General features: G+C 48.6%; 4 protein-coding genes across 4 annotated transcripts; 1 reads left to right on the top strand and 3 right to left on the bottom strand.

Moving 5' to 3' along the window:
• Positions 1–482: 482 nt before the first annotated feature.
• N7508_005275 (putative sucrose transporter) lies at positions 483–2,653 on the bottom strand (the record flags this gene model as incomplete). The annotated part of the gene is made up of 7 exons (XM_058463341.1): positions 483–1,372; positions 1,421–1,536; positions 1,587–1,785; positions 1,828–1,899; positions 1,954–2,020; positions 2,085–2,306; positions 2,552–2,653. 7 exons carry the CDS (start codon positions 2,651–2,653, stop codon positions 483–485), a joined length of 1,668 nt encoding a protein of 555 aa, XP_058319819.1.
• A 929-nt stretch (positions 2,654–3,582) lies between these two features.
• Positions 3,583–5,765, bottom strand: N7508_005274 (glucose-6-phosphate dehydrogenase; the record flags this gene model as incomplete). The annotated part of the gene is made up of 9 exons (XM_058463340.1): positions 3,583–3,695; positions 3,747–4,118; positions 4,169–4,453; positions 4,515–4,599; positions 4,652–4,849; positions 4,905–5,255; positions 5,312–5,332; positions 5,385–5,457; positions 5,722–5,765. The coding sequence occupies 9 exons, from the start codon at positions 5,763–5,765 to the stop codon at positions 3,583–3,585; spliced, it is 1,542 nt and encodes a 513-aa protein (XP_058319818.1).
• Positions 5,766–9,311: 3,546 nt separating this feature from the next.
• On the top strand, positions 9,312–10,078 carry N7508_005273 (60S ribosomal protein eL33; the record flags this gene model as incomplete). The annotated part of the gene is made up of 5 exons (XM_058463339.1): positions 9,312–9,336; positions 9,460–9,469; positions 9,626–9,679; positions 9,745–9,887; positions 9,981–10,078. 5 exons carry the CDS (start codon positions 9,312–9,314, stop codon positions 10,076–10,078), a joined length of 330 nt encoding a protein of 109 aa, XP_058319817.1.
• A 1,958-nt stretch (positions 10,079–12,036) lies between these two features.
• On the bottom strand, positions 12,037–12,998 carry N7508_005272 (uncharacterized protein; the record flags this gene model as incomplete). Its single annotated transcript, XM_058463338.1, has 2 exons — positions 12,037–12,244; positions 12,313–12,998. The coding sequence occupies 2 exons, from the start codon at positions 12,996–12,998 to the stop codon at positions 12,037–12,039; spliced, it is 894 nt and encodes a 297-aa protein (XP_058319816.1).
• Between the last annotated feature and the right edge of the window lie 265 nt (positions 12,999–13,263).

Raw genomic sequence — 13,263 nt, 5'->3', positions numbered from 1 at the left:
GAACCATGCAGACTCGAGCCAATTGAAAGATGTATAGAGGACATCTCTCTACCTCTACAGAAATGCGGTGGGCTAGGCTCTGTGTAGCTTACTCGAATGTTCCTCCGACTCAACTATAAGATGATGTCATACTAGAACTAGACATGAAAGTCTCCGAGGGGACCTTGCAAATTGAATATTTCGAATCTTCAGTCATTAATAATTAAATTGTAATGTATATCATCAGTGTATGTGCAGATGTCAGGCATAAAACTTGCCAGAACAGAAAAGTCATTTGGGAAACTGGTCATGTCAAAAGGTCAGAAACTCAATCCACTGTACATCTAGATAAAAGTACACAAACGAGCATTCCAACCCGCAGTCGGGATAGACTCGTATGCAAATGCATCGGGTATCGATCAAAAACCAATGGCTATCGTCGCAACGGATCGTAATTTTGGAGGGGGTGGGAAGAAATGCCACCTTTGATTTGCTGGCTCACATCATAGTATGTACCGCAGTCGTCGGGTCGCCTCGGCAGCTACCAGCGCGCTGATCGCGCCGATGAAGAGACAGATGGCGATGGCGTTGGGCCTGTCTTTGTCCAGGTTCATCCACTGTGTATCAGAGGTGTTGTCTGTTGCAGCCCCGGGGCCAGGTTCGAGGATGCTGAAGACGATCCAACTGATCATCGTGCCGACGAATTGGGGGAGGGTTGTGTACACGTTGAGAACGCCTAGATAGATACCGGCCAGTTCGCCTGTTGAGGGAGTGTTGGATGATGGGTCCTCCTCGTCGGTGTCACTGTCGAATGAATCGCGGTGGTTGAGTCTGAGCACATCCAGCTCCGTGTCGGCCGATGAGTTGGCGCGTAGACTGGCCGATGTGATCATTGTCACGCCAGAGTGCGAGCTGGGCATTGCGGCTGCAGCACCCATGGTTAGTTTGTTTATTTCTACGCCCATGAAGGCGAAGGGAGCCCAGCCACTAATCGCCCAAGGGATACCACACACTGCTACCAGGGAGGTTGCGAAGGCTCGGGAATGGGCCAGGGGAGCGAAGATCATTGTTGCAGCAAACATGATCTGTGAGATTAACCAGGCTGTTTGGAGATCGGGTCGGAATGCAGTCATAGCTTTTAGAGCAGCTGCAATGCCCGGAGGAGGTCGTGGGGTGAATCGCGTCCGCTTAGTGTCAGGCGGCTGGATACAGAATGGTAGAAGAACGGAGCTTAAGAAGGTGATGGATGAAAAGACGGTCAATGACAGACTGCCTACACGGCCGACTTCGCCGAGCATATCGGTTGCCTTGGCCATGTCGTCTTTAGGGACTTCATAGCGGAAGTAAGTCTCGCCAACCCAGGTCGTGCTGTAGAAAAGGAAGGGGAACCAGCCTTAATAATGTTAGAATGTGATTCTCACGTAGCACAAGAGTTTCATACCGATCCAAGCCCAGAATTGAGCCCAGCAAATTGCTTGAATACGAGGCGGCAGTTCGAAGGTCGTCTTGAACAACTGGGAAAGGACCTGGAAAGCACCAGCCTTTCCATCACCATCCCTATTATGTCCAGTTAGTTGAGGCAATTTGAAATTTTCGAGCAAACCCACCTTGCTGAGATGAGAACACGCTCTTTCACCGAATAAGAAGTGACAGCGACGGCGCCCACCAAGGACAAAGCAGCGATGACGGTCATCTGCTTAAATTGCGTATCTCCAAGGAGACTGCCAAAGATACTGACAGTATCAATGGAGCCGACCACATAAGCAAAGAGTTGGCCAATGGCGCACATTCTGCCGGCTAATATAACTGTCAGTGTTTTAGACTGAGACATATGGGGAAAGACCATACCCCATGCGGATCCAGCTTGCTGCAATGGAATCGGTAGCGTATCCACAATCAAACTGCGACAACACGCCTGAACTATACAATTGTAAGCTATTGTACATAATTTGACAAATGAAGTCTGCCACTTACCAACATTGATGGAGAAATCCACCGCATAGATACTGATGATGGCCAAGGCAATTGTGCCATTCTTAGCCTAATGAAACACATGTTAGCTTCTAAAACATACTTCATCCAGTGGAGACGGTATGGAAATGTACCTTCTCAGGATCCTTAACAAACAACCCAACGATCTCCGCCGTCCATCCCAAGATGAACAGACAAAAAGCCACAACAAAAGATCCAAAGACCATGAAAGGTCTCCGACGACCCCATTTCGACCGCGACCGATCGGCAATAACACCAATAAGAGGCTGGATGATCAACCCAGATAGAGGGCCAGCAATCCACACCAACGAAGTCTTAGACTTGGTCAAACCAAGCTGTAGAAGATAAGGTGTACAATCTACTCAGACAAACGAGTTAGCGAAAAGTGACAATCCACAGGATCAACCTCAAATAAGGTATGGTGGATCTTACAAGTCATCTCAGTACCCCAAGTAAACCTATTCCAAACACAACAGTCAGCAAAACCATTCTTCCCAATCAATTATCCTCCAGGACCTGTGAACTAGCATAACGCAAGACCCTAGCAGTCCACGGGGGCGGGGGATGGGAAGAAAGATACGCACTGCAACCCAACCAAACTAAACGTCAACAAAGCCATCCGGGTCGCCTCAGACCGTCCCTTAATAGAGGGCGTCCCCGCCCACCTCGCAGTCTGCGGCATTCTGATTATCCACGGGTTGGCATGCGCTCAGCGTCCTCCACCTCTACCTAGGTATCCGAGGAAACAGTGTCCGTATGCGGATTCGTATGCGGATGCGAGCGCAAACGAGAATGTCGCCAGTGATGTCGTCGGCTGGATAGGCGCTATTCGGAATTGAATTCAGAGACTGAGGTATGGACCGGGTCTTCCGTGGTGTAGGATATGGTGTGGCGTTCGTTTTGGCGTCTGGGGTGTGTCGCGTGAGGATGGGGCTTGTTCGTGGGGGGCTAATGACAGCAATTGGCGCGTGTCCACTGGAATTTGGATTGGAGGTGGCGGTAGCGGAAGTTGTGTTGTTGGCTATGGGCGAGTTGACGATAGGAGGGAGGCTGGACTGCTGCCTGTAGCTGTCAAGCTGAGAAGAGAAAGAAGGAGAGAAAATCGGCATGGCCTGAGCGGGCCCTTATCGATTTATTATTAATTTATTTTAACCCCACGGGCATCTGCCGATCTGTTTCAGGGTCTACATTTGTTTCTGTTGATTTACATTAGGGCACTTGCTTCAGCTCTATTGTCTGGAGCTGGCTATTGTCTGTTTGCAGAGCTGTACATGAACATGTCAGTTGTCACTTCATTGGCTGAGATGAGATCGGATGACATAATCTTGGTCCCTGGATGCCAATTATAGAAACACACGGGATGAACGTGGGACTAAAAGGGATACAGTCTAAGTATCGAAGTATGAAGAGAGCATATAACAAGCGTAAGTTCTTTCATTGCGTGCGTCGCATCCAATGTAAATTGGATCTGTAAACCGAATTTAAGTATCACAGTGTGAAGCGCCACCTGTTAGGGCCGGCCGACCCAACAGGAGAAAAAAGAGATTTTAATTCCTTCATATCCCAAATCCGCTTCCCATAATCGTCGTAAACAGCTTATACCCCACTGATCTACAACCGGTTGGGGGCAGAGTTCGTAACAGGCCACTGGTAGCCAGCGGCGTCGCTGAACTTGTAGCCGTACGAGGCAGTGAAGTCATCGAGGACGGCAGGACCGCGGGAGCCTACATATCAATTAGTTATTTGCCAGGACAGGTCAAAGGAGAGATGCGTACCGTAGGGGTATTCCATGGGGATGATTTCCTTGTTGTCATCCAGGTAGTGGAGGAGGGGAGTGAACATGCGCCAGCTGGCATCCAACTCGTCATCACGGACGAAGTTGGAGTGGTCGCCCTTGAAGGCGTCCAAGATCAGGGACTCGTAGGCCTCGGGGATCTTGAGGTCGGAGAAGCGGCGGCGGTAGGTCAAGTCCAGCTCGGTAACCACCGTCTGCATGGACAGACCGGGGAGCTTGGAGTTCATCTTAATGTAGACGGACTCATTAGGCTGGACACGGATGACAAGCTCGTTACGGGGAATGTCCTTGAAGATACCGGAGGTGACATCCTTGAACTGGATGCGCACTTCGGTCTTCTGCTCGTTCAGGGCTGCTGAGTGTTAGCTATTATTCCAAATATCCAGAGGAATCAGTTCTTACCCTTTCCGGCCTTGAGGATGAATGGAACACCGTCCCAACGCTCGTTCTTAATATATGCGACCAGCGCGCAGAAGGTGGGGCAGCGCGAGTCCTTGGGGACGGTGTCGTCCTCGAGGTAACCGGGCTTGCTGCCGTCGAGGGAGCGGCCGTACTGGCCAATGATGACGTTCTTGGGCTCGATGGCATCCATAGCGCGGAGAACACGGACCTTCTCGTCACGGATGTCCTCGGAAGAGAAGGAGATGGGGCGCTCCATAGCGAGCAATGTGAGGACCTGCAAAAGATCTAAAAACTGTTTAGCGTGGCCCTGTTTCACCCTGTTTCATTAATGCGAATTGGAACTTACGGTTCTGCATGACATCACGGATAATACCGAACTCATCGAAGTAACCGCCACGGCCCTCAGTGCCGAAAGGCTCCTTGAATGTGATCTGTAGTCGAGGTCAGAAGTCGAAATCAAGACCGACATACCCATCAACATACCTGAACGTTGTCGATGTGGTGGCGGTTCCATGTAGCGTTGAAGAACTCGTTGCCGAATCGCAGGATCAGGATGTTCTTAACCATCTCCTTACCGAGGTAGTGATCGATACGGAAGATCTCCTCCTCCTTCCAGTTGGGGTCCAGGGCCTTCTGGAGGTCGCGTGAGCTCTGAAGGTCCTTACCGAAGGGCTTCTCGACCTGTAGAACAATCGTATCAATATGTGATCCAACAAAAAGCACCTGGGTGACGGACAATAATACGGGCAAGACCGCTCTTGGGGTAGCAGTTGCGCTTGAGCTGCTCAGAAACAGTAATGAAGACACTGGGAGGAAGAGCCATATAGAAGACACGGTTGGACTCCTTTCCTTGGCGGCCCTTCTCGATCTCTTCGAGGTGCTTGTTCAGGTTGATAAAGGAGTCATCCTGGTCGTATTGGCCGGAAACGTAGGTGCAAAGCTTGCAGAATTGGTCTAATTGCTCTTCGATCTCCTTGGTGGGAACCTTGATGTAAGAGCGAACGCGCTTGAGGTATTCATCGTGCTCCATCTTCGTCCGCGCATATCCGACGATCTTAATGTCCTTAGGAAGGAATTTGTTGCGGAACTATTTCGTAGCGTCAGTCGACTGGAACTATTTTGATCAGTAGAAACATCACATACAAGGCCGAAGAGTGCAGGGAACTGGAACGAAGTTAGCCAATGCTCGTCATATCCTCGGGGGAGGGGTACGAACGGTCTTCTTCTTCGCCAGATCACCAGACGCGCCTAGTACGACAATGATGGTATCATCTTTGAGTTCGATGGTGCTTAATGCGATATCCATTGTTAGCGGTGTTGCGTCGAATCGACCGAGGAAGAATTTGCGGTGCACGGCGGCAGTAGAGGGGCTCAGCAGGGAGCTCTCGGAGTAGACAATGCTTGCGAAAGTACCCAGGGCAGAAATCGGAGAAATTCAAGATGGAGGCAAAGTGTCCTCTCACAAGTGCAATGGACCAGGTGTTTGAGATGAGGTATCCGGTGGGCTTCCGGAGGGGGGAGTGATGTCAGAGACAGGAGGGGGAACAACTCACCCAGCACTCTGGCGATCATCGGCTTGGGCGACCATGCCAGACATATTGAAATCGCTATAGGAATGAAAAATTGATGGGAAAGATGAAAAGGAAAGGAAGAGGAAGACAGAATCCGGCGGAGTACTTTTTCTACGGTCTCTCACAGCTTCGGCTGGTGGGGCTTGGGGGGGGGGGGTATTTTATGTGTTTTATGACTTCAGGGTAATTACTGCCCTTTTTCTCTATGACGATAGCCTATGACTGATCCTTTGCTTTTTTTGGTCTTTAAACTATTTAGTCTCGGCCCTACTCCTGGCCTGACCCTCTCAAGGAAATTGCCGGTCTGCCGACTTATATGCCTTTCTGTTGCTTAACTCCGGTCTTCAGGATGACCCATTGCCACTCTGGTCTAGGAGGGCCACTTTAAGATCCCACGGGATCTTACCCGGTCTATCTAAATACCACTGACCCCGCGTAGCTTACTTTAGACTCGGCCTACCTCACCTCGAGGGTGTGCAACGTGACGTTGCTTATGCCGGACCAATTCAAATTATTCAGACAGTTCCTCAAGTCCTCAACTCCAGGGTGGTCATCTGGTAAGTCAACTCACTAGGCGCGGATCACATTGTCCGAACAGGCTGAATTCGAGGGTGGAGCGGAGCGTATTGAACAGCTTTGCGGTCAACTACGTACATCTACGTACAAGGGGTGTATGAAGTGGAGCTACTGCATGATAGGCAAGCCACCTTGAAGTGTGACATCTCCACTGAGCCTATGTATCAAGAAACACTCAAATACCGAGCACGCAACGTGATAAGAGAGCTCTACGGAATACCGGTGACCGAAATCGTGGGGAGCGATCGGCGCATTTGTCATCTCTCATACCAGACGGATTCTATTTTCCCGACTGTTAAGTCCGGTTGAGGTGTGAGGCTTTCAATCTATACGTCCGAATCCGGAGCATATTAACCGTTGAGTGTGACCTGCCCCTCGGTATATGTCCTAGTCCGGTTCGGTGAGTGAGAAAAGCGACCGCTTAGGAATTTCCCCGAATCTGGGATTACATCTTGAGTGTAATCCCAACATGGTGGGGCAGGGGATTTTCTAGATTTCCCAATAAGTGGTCTCGGTCTGATGTATGTAGATGTGCAGGTGTAGATATCGCGGGCGAGTGGTGCATTGTCAAGCTACTGTATTGTCAGAGCAATATGTTCAATTTGAACTCTATTCCAGCACAATTAATTTCACTTCCCCCAATTCAAAAGACCCAAAGACCGTGTATAACATTGTTGAATGAAGAGTTGTCGTCATGCTGAGGTTTGTCAGCTGAGACTGCGGGCAAACCGGTTCGGACTACTGTTCCCCGAGGTGGGATAGTCGGAACGGAGAAACAAGAGTTCCGGAAAGCCTGCTTATCAAAGTATTCTTATCTAAGCTGACCTAACTAACGTGATAACGTATTGCCCGAGCGACCGAATTGACCGAGCGGCCCTACCAAAAATCAAAAAACCTTCAATTTTTAACCACGACTAATGCCACAAAATTGACTCAAATTTTGCTATTTAATACGTGTAGGGCATTTAACATAGGTATGACCTTTAATCCCACATCCAGAGCAGGTGACCTGCCGCCTAACCGTAGGCATAGACGGTAAAGCAGGTTCTGCAGGTGGTTCTTCAGGCAACTCTTGCAAAGATATATCTTCACTGATACCATCATCCTCAACAACTACATCATCCTGACCATCCTCCCGACTCCCGAAAATACCCCTCTGGCTAGTGAACTTATGTTTGATGGCTCGTTTTTTGATCTGTTTCTTATTTGAAGCCTCCAATTGGTCGCAGCGATTCTGAAGAAAAATATGATGATGGACCACTTTTATGGTCATTTCATAGGTCCTCTCAATCTCCCGTTTGGTTGGTGAAGAAAGGATGGACGAAGAGGATTCCAGACCTTTTTTGATCCGAGATTGCGATTTTGAGAACTTTGAGAGAGTCCAGAGAGTATTTGGATCACTATCACTGCCAGAAGATAGTGGTCGCTTAGGAAGAATATCAAGAGGAGGAAGTTCATCCAGGCATACATTAAGCTTTTCCAAGACTCTACTAGCATTGAATGGTGCTAATCCAGTAGCTAAAAAGCTATTCTGGATAGTAGAGGTCTTAAAAGCTCCCTTTCTTGCATCTGCAATCAATTCAAGGAAATCTTCCTTATCAATAGAATTGACTCCATTCCGCATCATGGTTGAAACCGCTCCTCCATAAAGCCTCTTCAAAACCGAAAAACAACCCACATCCAAAGGTTGTAAAAGATGCGAGGCATGAGAAGGCATACAGATAGCAATAATATCATTTTCTTCACAAATTCGATCGAATTCAGGAGTTAAATGACTCCCATGACCATCAAGGACTAAGAGGCAGTATTTTCCAACTCTTTTCCCAATATTTGGAATAAACTGAGATTTCAACCACCATAAACCAATTTCATTTGTAGTCCAGCCATTTTTGCTCACAGTCAATCGAGATCCAGGTTGATTTGAATCAAGGGGGATGCGTAGATGTTCAGGAAAAAGTTTCCCCTTGAAAACGAAGAGTGGAGGATGAACACTTCCATCAGCTCTAATGCACTCAATTGAAGTCACCCACTCGCGATTCCCAGCTTGTAAGAGGGTTCTTTTCCCATGGTACTCAGCTGAGGTAATAATCCTTTGTGTGGTACCAACTCCCATGGCAAAACCAGACTCATCAAAGTTGAAAATATCATCCGAAGTGATACCCCATTTTTCAATGGTATTTTGGACCAAATCAAACCATGGTTTGATAATTCGAGGGTCCTCTGAAAGAGCCCTTTGATAGTCGTATTTTCGAGATAATCGTGTGGACAAATTTGGATGTCGTTTGACAAAGTGAGATGCCCAATCTCTACCAACAGTAGAGGGGATTGCTTTTTGGGCATGACGGAGTAAATTGGCCATATCTCTCAACATAGGCAATGTAAGAGCAGCACCCCTCGTATCCATATCCAAGAGCCATTTTTCAATCGATTGCTCTTCAACCTCAGAGAAAATAAAGCGATTGTGTCGTTTTTCAGAAGCAGCTTCACGCCCCTTAAGGCGGGCCTTCAAAGTTGAGACTGGTAAATCAAAAGACCGCGCAGCAGCTGCAGCAGAGGGATATTTACCATCTTTTATAGCTTTTATAGCTAATAAAAGACGACCCTCCTGTTCTAATAATTTTCTCCTTCGATCAGACCGTTGGGGGGGCATTATCATTGTGGTAAACAAGAGATGTTAATTTTTGAGATGGCTTTTTGGTGGGGCCGCTCGGTCAATTCGGTCGCTCGGGCAATACGTTATCACGTTAATCTCCAGGGCTGCTGACCTAATGACCTGACCTAATCTGACAGAAAAACACAGGGCGGTGTGGCGGGCAGGAACAACCCAGAGCCGAGGGGCTCGCTTAGCCCTAAGCCCTGTCACCTGATACACGGCGCACATTGGTTGTGCGCTCTATCGCTAGACTATCTCGATCCGACGACAACACGACAAACGATCTTGCGGGTCATTCCTTCGACTTTCTTTCCTTGCCCGCTCCCAGAAAAAAGCCGACACAATGCCTTCGGAACAAGGACACCGCCGTGAGTGAATCCCTTCGAATACTGGATCGTCGTTATGGCGGTCTCGAATTCGCGATGGCGCACGAAGACCCTGTGTGCGATGACACAAATGACCTGATATGCTAACACTCTCTTCTCCTCTAGTCTACGTCAAGTAAGTTACTATCGCAAATTCCCATCATCGCACACGAGAGACATCAGTTCGAAAATGGAGACATGGAGGACCGATTTTGGAGGATCCAAAAACCCATCGCAACCAACTCGAATCATCACCGATCAGAACAGAGCATTAATACGATTTTTTTTGCAGGGGTCGCCACCTGAGCTACCAGCGTTCCAAGCACGCTCTCAACCCCAACACGAGGTACTTACACCCTGCGCCCAAAAATGTGAAATGGAAGAATGGAAATCTGATACATGGTTTTACAGCTTGGTCAAGATCGAGGGTGTTGATGACACCAAGTCCGCCAACTTCTACCTTGGCAAGAAGGTCGCTTTCGTCTACCGGGCCAAGCGTGAGGTCCGCGGCTCCAACATTCGGGTGATCTGGGGCAAGGTCACCCGCCCGCACGGTACGTGAATGATCGAGCAGTCTCAAAAGCCGCAGTCTGCAACCGACGAGCTGCTCAAAATCCATCGAAAATGCATATCTAACTTTGTTACAGGCAACTCCGGTGTTGTCCGCGCTAAGTTCCGCAACAACCTCCCCCCCAAGTCCTTCGGCGCTACCGTCCGCGTTATGCTCTACCCCTCCAACATCTAAACGGCTTCTTTGTGTTGTTTTTGTGGGCGATTCCCTTTACGCGCAGACGGTCGGTCAGGCAAGGAAAAGTCGACGGAACGAGCCGATGTTGATTTGAGGTGATGGAGTTGATGGGTTGATAACGTTTTATTCGTGGGAGAAGGCAGGGCCACCATGCCCTACGAATCAAAAAATTTACACTTTCATAGCTGTGTCGGCCCCGAGGCACCGGGAAGAGCTTAGTCTCGATATTTCTCCTTGTTCCTACAAATTGGCGAGCATGATGTGTCTGGTCGCGCAGCGTCACTTTCTCCCACTGTGTATCTGACGCTAATACGCACCAAATTCCATACCATTTCAATTTCAACCGGTCAATCGATCCGCATCTTTGTGTTCGTCTTGGTTTTAGAGGAATTGTATTTTCTTGCTCTGGCAACTACATGTTTTGCGACCCGTATGACCCTGAAATGTAGATTGCACCACTCGTAGCTATGGTGGATCTATGATCGCACGCCTCAAACGCTTGATATATGGTGACTAGTGCGTTCTCAGGGGTCTCGGTCTCGGCCTCTTGACATGGTCCCGGGCCGTAATCCCATGCAACCCTTCAACCTTTGCCACACTTTTGCATGTTAGTTCATACTGGCAATTGTATCCCCATGGGGTTCTTCTCTAGCGTCCCGAGCAATGGTTAAGTGCTTCTGATCAAATTTTCATGTACCAGCTCTCCTGCGATTGCAAGACAATTTATTTCAAAGACAGATCCCCCATTTGACCGTCATATATCCTTTCTCGGCTGTATCCGAGGGTTAAAAACAACTCCCATTCATATGTTGACCTCAACAGAATCCACCAGATCCCATTGGTACTTGTCCCATCCGCCACGGCCGACAGGTCATCGTTAAGACCAGGAGGACTATTTATCTTCGAAGTACAAAGGCCACGTTTAGCCACAGTTCCAACAGGGTTATCAAGAGCGGGAGCTGTGTGATCTGCGGTACAGGAGCCTTGGTTTTACGCTGCTACGGCAAAGTCAGTATTTGGATTCACCGCACCGATACCAGACTCCCTAAGCCGGGGACAAAAGAAGCCTCAAGTTGTTGCGGCCTCTGAGGAACAGTGTTTGTGCCGGGTTCCTTCGCTGGCAAGGTCTTCAGGTTGATCATTTCAGTGTATGTTTCTTGCCTTGACACACACGATGATCTAAGAGGGACGATTCAAGCGGGGTATGGGGGGTCCTTCTAACTTCATAGACCATATGGGACGGACCAAGAAACTTGAACTACGCTGGGAATATGTTTAATTTTTACTGCATTTGTAGAAAATTGAGGTAAATGTTGTGATGCAAGAAGATTTCTCTTGAGTATGTATCCGAGTGTGTTGACAAAAGAAGGGGCGCTGTTCGGGGTATTTGTGGTAGGCCTGGGAAAATAACTCCGGTCCTAAAGTATGCAGCAGATCTGTGATCGACAACACATGCTAAATTGAAGTTTAATCCAACCAGAGCAGTCTTTCACCTGAACTGCAGTTGGAAGCCTATTCGTGCGATTGGCCAATGTAACAAAAGGCTGCACGTTGTCTATCAAATCGTTGAAGAACCTGCCGATCTGTGGGATATATAATATGGTTCATTGAAACTCAAGATATTCTCAGTGCTGACATGCCTCATATGGATATTGTTGTGGGGATTGTGTGTGGGAAAACGGCGGGGCGGCCATATTCCACCCCGATGATTGAATTGCACTGGTTCTATAAGGTTGCGGTATACGATGAGGGTGATAACCAACTACAGCCACAGCACTCCTTTGAAAAATTGCGACGTCTTGTTTGTGTCGATCGAGAAAAATGCATGAAACATATAACTGGACCTGAACTCCACATATCCCGAAGTATAGAAGCATGAACAACGTAAATCGTAAAGCAAGCCATTTATATCCCACATCCCAAACCCAACGCCAACATCTAACGTAGTATTCATCTCAAAAATCTTCCTTGTGAATCGACTGTCGGTGTGCTCTCAAATTCTCCTTCCGACTGGCAGCGTGAGGGCACGATGGACATTTATAAGCGCGCGGAGACACATGCTGTGTCTCAATATGCCGCATCAGGGTTCCCTTGCGTGAGAAGAGTCGATCGTAGGTACAACCTACCCACCAACACTGGAAGGTGCCGCCAACATTGCCGTCACTATAGGATGGATATGGTCAAAATGTGATGACTGAGATACAGTGGAGCCCGGCTAGGGTGGGTCTTACTTCTTTTTGGATGTCCCACGAGTAAGACAGGGTCTCTTAGCCCTGCTAGGCCCCTTGTCAACCTCGTCCAGAGGATTATCTTGGTTTGACGTCGAAGGCGATGGAGTGACGTCGGTCCGAGGGCTTAGATAGTCGGGATCGCAGGTGCTTGTGGCAGAGAGAGCAGTGCTTCCACTATGGACAGACGTTAAGCTCAAGCTCCTCTTGCTGGTAGGTCTCATATTCGGGCATAGATATTTTGCCATAGGTGTGTGGCTCGTATCTTTGTGAGGGCCCCCAATTTTCGGCGTCGACGGGGATGGAGGGAACTCAGACCAAGGACTTGGATAGCCATCGGGGTAGGGACTTTCTGGAGCAAAAGCTGTAATGTTGCTATGAGTGGGGACGTGGTTTGGGTTACCTTGGTCGATGGGCTTAGGGAAGATGTTCTGGTTCAGGTAGACGGATGGAACCGAGATAGGAGGTGGAACAAAAGGTTGGGCAACTGGAATAGCTGGATACTGAACTTGATAGTTATACGAGGGGCCTCCAACAGCTGGTATGCTTCTCGGGGCGGCCAAGGGCTCGGGGGATGGGGTCACGAAGAAAGATGCAGATTCCCTGAGCACATCGCTTCTCCAGCTCTCCAACCCTGTGTTTGGCCACGGAGTGTCTTCCAAGTTATTGTTAGGTGTTGGGCGGTCCATAATGAAGATAAACAGCTTGGACACCCCTAGTGAGAAGAATGTTGTGAAAGATAGACAGAAATGGCTAGTTTAGTTGTTGAATAATCGTATGGGGAAAGCCTTTTGGGGCGAGGGCACTCTGTATTTATAGACTGACATAATGTAGACCACTATGATGGCCCAAGAGTGGCCTAGAGTCTAGAAAGATTAAGGGGATGGACTGCAGAGAACGAATTAAAAGCCCCAAAGATCGGCGGGCAAAGGGCGGGCTTCAGGACTTGACAAA

Source organism: Penicillium antarcticum (assembly GCF_028974205.1).
Source record: "Penicillium antarcticum strain IBT 31339 chromosome Unknown utg000005l_segment0_segment0, whole genome shotgun sequence".
NCBI classification, from domain to species: domain Eukaryota; kingdom Fungi; phylum Ascomycota; class Eurotiomycetes; order Eurotiales; family Aspergillaceae; genus Penicillium; species Penicillium antarcticum.
This window is presented reverse-complemented; position numbering and strand designations above follow the sequence as displayed.